The sequence below is a fragment of the Apium graveolens genome, chromosome 3 (genome assembly GCF_009905375.1).
Source record: "Apium graveolens cultivar Ventura chromosome 3, ASM990537v1, whole genome shotgun sequence".
Classification (NCBI taxonomy): domain Eukaryota; kingdom Viridiplantae; phylum Streptophyta; class Magnoliopsida; order Apiales; family Apiaceae; genus Apium; species Apium graveolens.
In genome coordinates, this window is record NC_133649.1 from 173,701,216 (window position 1) to 173,707,489 (window position 6,274).

Genomic DNA, 6,274 nt, shown 5'->3' on the forward strand with positions numbered 1-6,274 from the left:
TGGAGAGATATTCAATCTGCATCTATTGATTATATAGAGTGGTAGGTTGCAGAGAGAAGATGACTACGTGGTTGCACCAGGACCATACATTTAAATTGATACAGCTAGTATTTCTAAGTTACTTGCATCCCTGAATATTTTTTTTCCATTTACCGGAGACTAGTATATCACAGGGAGTTTGCCTTGGTCATTTTTTGATTTAACACATTACTTGCGACTCCATTCAGTAATAGGAAAACAATTGCCTTGAATTTATTTTGTTTCTTGCGACTACAAGGGAACCACTTAGTTGTGACTTGGAAAAGTAGAAGTAGTACACTTGCATTCATTTTCACAGGATTACTTGCAACCATGGAAGCAAGGAGAGTTTACTTGCGACTTATATTACCATGTACAACACTTAGAAATCTAAGCAATTGTGATAAGAATTACAAGGCAACTTACTTGCGATTAAAACGGAGTTTCGTAGGCTCCTGTGTCACTTGCATGCTATAGAAACTTAGATGTTTTTTTCTTTCTTTAATGCACTAACTTAATATATTTCTCATTCACATAGGTGATTAACATGGGCCCCCTATTTTTACAAGAAACTCTTGAATGTTGTTGGTCATGAGTGATATGCACGCGGCTGAACAACTAAGAAAATAGGAGAATTTTCTCACGCGCATTGTGCATGTCATGTGGAAATGAAACCAAAGGCAATCAGGAGAGTGTGTTACACGCGTTGTTGCTCAACCAATCACTGCTTGTATCCCACGTGCTTGCAATACAAACTGATGAAATAAATCACAAAAACCTCCCATTTTCTTTGTTTACCAACTTGGTTGTTTCTTTTGTTTAATAAATAAACGAACATTCACGCATGCATGCAGCCTGGGTTCACCTGATTTCTTTTGATAATAAATCAAAATGCAAAGCTGTGAGTTTAGAAAAAAATTTGTTGATTTTAATTTAAATAAATAAATAAATTTATTCATTTAAATAAAAAATCAAATTTATTTATTTATTCAAAATTATTTGTTGATGTAAAATTAAATAATTAAATGAATTGATTTTCATTTATTCATTTAATAAAAATCAGCCACTGAATTAATAAATCCTGTAAATTCTCGGGCTGTAGTCTTTTGTATCTTCAAGCCTTCTAATCTCCGGGGTTTTGCACTTTAAAATATTTTCAATCTTCTTGAGTACAAACGCCACTTAACAGTATTTCTAAAAATAATACTTCGTTTCCTTTCACGGATCACTGACGTCTAGTGCAAGGGTCTGGTTCAAATACGACTATTTCCGCTCTCAGACCTTCGTATTATACCCGTAAAAACCACTGTTAAGTCTTCTACCAAATATAACCAACTTCACTAGGAATCCTTGAGGTCTTCACATTGATTCTGATAACCGCTTCGAATGACTCCAACCTTATTCCTCCGATGCCTGAACATTATAGTGAACTTCATAAGGATCATTGTTGACGTCTTCTTCACTATAGCTACCAAAACCTTTGTGTATATGCCCAATAAAAAATATGTACTGATTCTAGTGGAATGTAGATTATTTCAAAGTCCCTGTTCTATGTTGAGTTATCCAAACCAGTATTGTTGAGTTACACATACAGCTTCAATCTTGCTCAACACAATTTTTCTTGGGTGTTTACTTATAGCTTTTGTTTTCTACATGATTAATTTTCTTATATGCAAAGTACCTGGGTTCGAGACCACACATCTAGATTAGTAAGACACTCTAACCTTTCATCTCCTAAATTAGTAAGGCAACTCGAGTTGTCTTCACCCACTAAAATTGAATAAAAAGAAGTAATAATTTTACTTGTAGTCATATCTGTCTTACTCAAAGACCATTGTTACCCCGCTCGTTCCACTGAACCCTCATGCATAGTCCTACCTCAAGTAACCACGAATAATTTTAAAATCAAACATCACAACATTAGCATGTTACCTAGGTTTGTTGGGGTAGAGGGGGAGGATGCATATCTTTTTATTCGAGAATTTGAGGAAGTGTGTGCTTTACAAAAACTCCAACAACTTAGTGAAGACTCCATTAGGCTCCGACTTATTAACTTTGCTTTAAAGGAAGATGCTAAACAATGATTGTATAGTCTACCCATTAATTTTATTTCTATGTGGTAGGGATTTGTGTCTATCTTTCTTAAAAAATACTTTCCAAACCATATGGCAAACAAACTTGGGAATAAAATAAACTAAATTCAACAAATCGAAATGAGTCTTTCTGGATATATTTTGATATATTTAAAAAGCTCTTGTCTAAGTGCCCACAATATGGTATAGAAAAATGGAGATTTTGTAAAATTCTTTATGAAGCCTTAGATGGTCAAATCACTGCTTTGTTAGAGTCTATGTGCCAAGGTAAGTTTATGGATAAAAATGAGGAAGAAGCTTGGCAATACTTTGAGGCGTTAGCTGAAAAAACAGTGTTGTGGGAGTCAACTAAGGAACCTAATCCTGAATCTGAAATATCTAAGGGCTTATATGTAGTTGGTAATTCTATTGCAACTAGCGCTAAGTTAGCTACTCTCACTAGACGTCTAGAAGCCTTAGAAATCAACAATGTGTCTTCTCAATTTTTGATATGTGCAAACTATAGCTCTCCTAATCATGTGATAGACAATTGCCCTGAAATTGAACAAGTCAATGCTATGTTTCAACTTAGTGTTATGAATGATCCTTATACACCCACAAACAATCCTGGTTGGAAAAATCACCCAAATTTCTCAAGGAACCAAGGTTGATATAATCAGTATAATCAAAATTCTCAACATGCCTTTCAAAAGCCCAATTCTGGTCCATATGTTAGTCGCTAAACACCGCTAAAATACACGCAAGTATAGGCGTTCGCAAGTAATATAGAATATCTTCTAGTTCGTTCCCTCAGAGAATCGGTTTTGTAATTTCAGTCAATGTATCTATGCAACAATGGTATGGTTATTATCCAATGCTAAGATGATTAACAAATTGAGATTGTTTTAACTAAACTTAAGCTAACAATTATAACTAAGAGAATAAGAATAGTTAAGTTAATATATATGACAAACATGGGATTCTAACTTCATTAAGTACTTCATTCAATAGCCTTTTCGTTCTTAACCCTAGCTTGTAATGGTGATGACACTAATCAGATAACACGAAACTGATAAACGTCAACTTTCGCTGCACGAATACCATACTACCAGACATCCAAAAAAGTGATAGAAGCTGAATAGACACCAATTATATTGAGACCCTATATATCTATAGAATTTGACAACATAACGATTTAATGCGCAAGTTATCTATCATGATTACATAGGGCAAGTAAGATGGTTAAAATTACCTACGAATCATGCATAAAATAATACATGAACCTATGTTATCATGGAAAGTTCTAAATCCTTAAATTCATTTTCGCTTTATTAAGAATTAACACGCTATCTTACAAGTTCGCGATGCTCATAAGATGAATAAGCACAACCAATACTAGGTTATCATACAATCACCACACACTAAGGAATCGAAACAAATCAACTAAAGAAATACATAAATAAATCCGTTAGAACCCCACGATAACGATTAGCCCATGATTGGACTCATCATCAATGTGGGTTCCGATGAAAGCATGGTATAATAAACTTAGTCTTTATACTTAATAAAACCAAGTATGAAACACAAGTAAAGGTTCAAGAATAAGAAAACTAGCATCCAATATTATAACCTAAACAAAGAATCACAAGAATAAACTAGATCTTCTTCACCTTGGTTGAACTGTGCTTTACGGTCTTCTTTTCTCCTTTTCCTTAGTTTTTGTAAGTCTCCTCCTAAAAAACGAGCTTATTTATGTATATATAGCATCCCCATGCAAAGTAGAAGTCTTCTGGATCAAAATCAGAATAGAATAAGAATTTCTTTTCTCGACCTGGCGCGGGCGCGCGCTTCAACAGCGCGGGCGCGCTGAGCTTATGATCTTTGGGCGCGGCCGCGCGTTGTGAACAGCGCGGCCGCGCTGAGCTTCTGATCTTTGGGCACGTCCGCGCGCTATCACAGCGCGGGCGCGCTGACTCCCTGGACAAACCTCTGACTTCTTCTTTTCCTGGCTGATTTGAGTTGGTTTTCCAAGAGCTTTTATTCCAACACCATCCTAACACCCAACTAGCACTAAAACCATGCTAATTCACCTGATTACCTGGATAATGCCTGAAAATACAAAAACACTAGAAAACACATTAAAACACCAATAACTTGAGTACAAATACACCAATTTAAAGCTTTATGGAGCGTAATAAAGTGTTATAAAAGCCACTCAACATATCCCCAAACTTGAATCGATGCTTGTCCTCAAGCATAAACAGACTCAAAGAACAAAAAATAAAAATGCATAAATGCAATTAAATAAATGCAACGATCCCCATAGAATAACTAAACCAATCAACAAGCAACCTCTCAACAAATGCAGTTATTGGCATAAAGATCAATCAAATCCTACAAATCAACCTACAAACCAGAGATGTGCGTGTGTGCAAATGCTTATAAATATACTATTGTGACTAGATCAATAATCATGACTCACTACTCATCAAAGCAATCATAAGTTTATAAATAAAATAAAAGCTAGACTCAAAATAACTTATAACACTTCAATTTTTATATCAGAGTTTTACATGGATTCACGCTTTTATTCACAACAAAACAACACAACTATGCTTATTTGACCATGCAATGAGTGAGGTCCACAAAAGACTTATACAATAGTACCCATGTAGCGAGCGTTAGGTTAGCGGATCCCAGACTACAAAAGTCTTAGGTCACTAGGCACAAAGTCCCCTAAGAACTTAATAACTCGAGTACTAAAGAGCCCACTCGTGATCAATTATACATAACACTTAAATATTTTTTTCTTTTCTTTTTTTTTCTTTTTTTTCTTTTTCTCTTTTTTTCACAAATTTTCTGAATAAGTGCATCTCGCTCCATCTCGCTCAACCCTAGACTACTCATATAAATATGAGCTGGCTACTAGCCATTTGACGTTTAGCCACAAAACTAGCAATGAAATCCAATTTTCTCCAATTTTTTAAAATATCCATGTTAATTTATTATTAAGAGAATATCCTAAATTCTAAATATAAACAAGCGATTAAACCTTGACAAACAAACAAACCATGACCATGATCTAGCACTCAAGCAACCTATAAGAATTAGTGAAATACAATTGTCTCTATGCAAATTAATTCGATAAGACTTAACATCACTAAATAAAACATCACCACACTAGCATCAATATCACAAATCAATCGGAAAAATCATCTAAGGGATCATGTTATTATGCAAATGCATGAAACTACATGAACAACTATCATAAAAACTACCAAAAATAAAAAAAACTACTACATGGCAAATATGCAACTATATGCACTAAACTATCATGAATATGCAAACTATATGCGACTCACACAAAATATATTCCTTCAACTACTACCCCCAAACTTAAAATAATCATTGTCCTCAATGAAGGTAATAGTAAGGAATCAGGCATACCTACTCTGAATCAGGATCATGATCATGACCCTCAAGGGGTGGTGTGTCGGGCGTGTCTGGAGGTGGATTCACGGAATCCTCACCAAATACTGGCCACTGGATGTCAACACATGTGGCTCTGAATGTTATTCCTAGGGCCTGGGTGAGATCACGTGCAAACCGACTATGGATGTCATGCATCGCATCCATCCTCCTCGCTAGACGCCTATAATATGTCGAACTCAAACCAGCTCCTACAGCTGCTCCTGCTTTTTCCTCCTGCTGCTGTTGTTGTTGCTGCGATCCCGAAGGACCATCCTCTTCTCCCAACTGAGCTCTCCAAGATGCCTTGCTCGCTTGCTATGTTCCACCTGCATACATTGGATCACGAGGCCTTCCACCTGGCAGATGGTCAAAAGAGTAACCAAGTCCTTTAGGATCGGGCTTGCCACCATACCACTCAGTCATGCTCAACAGCGTAGAACTGTCGTTAGGAGCACTGGGAAGCTGCAGCTGCTCATGTGCGGGCCAATGAACACCAACTACCACGCACAACTTCATCACAATGGACGCATAGGGTATCGAACCTGTAGTACCTCCTCTCAAGAACCTCAAAATACCCTAGTAAATAACCATCCCCAAATCCACATAGTCGCCCTGAAGAATACCCCATAACAGACGAGCACGCTCCATAGTAATCTCATGCACATGAGAAGATGGCATGATGTTAGCACATATAAACGAATTCCAAGCACGTG

General features: G+C 36.4%; 1 protein-coding gene across 1 annotated transcript; it reads left to right on the forward strand.

Annotated features, from left to right (window-relative positions):
• The first annotated feature begins 2,386 nt into the window (after window positions 1-2,386).
• LOC141714722 (uncharacterized) lies at window positions 2,387-2,761 on the forward strand. Its single transcript, XM_074518222.1, has one exon. It carries the CDS (start codon window positions 2,387-2,389, stop codon window positions 2,759-2,761), a length of 375 nt encoding a protein of 124 aa, XP_074374323.1.
• Window positions 2,762-6,274: the final 3,513 nt, after the last annotated feature.

Coding starts and splice junctions, on each gene's coding strand:
- LOC141714722 (XM_074518222.1), top strand. CDS start 2,387: ATGGATAAAAATGAGGAAGAAGCTTGGCAATACTTTGAGGCGTTAGCT.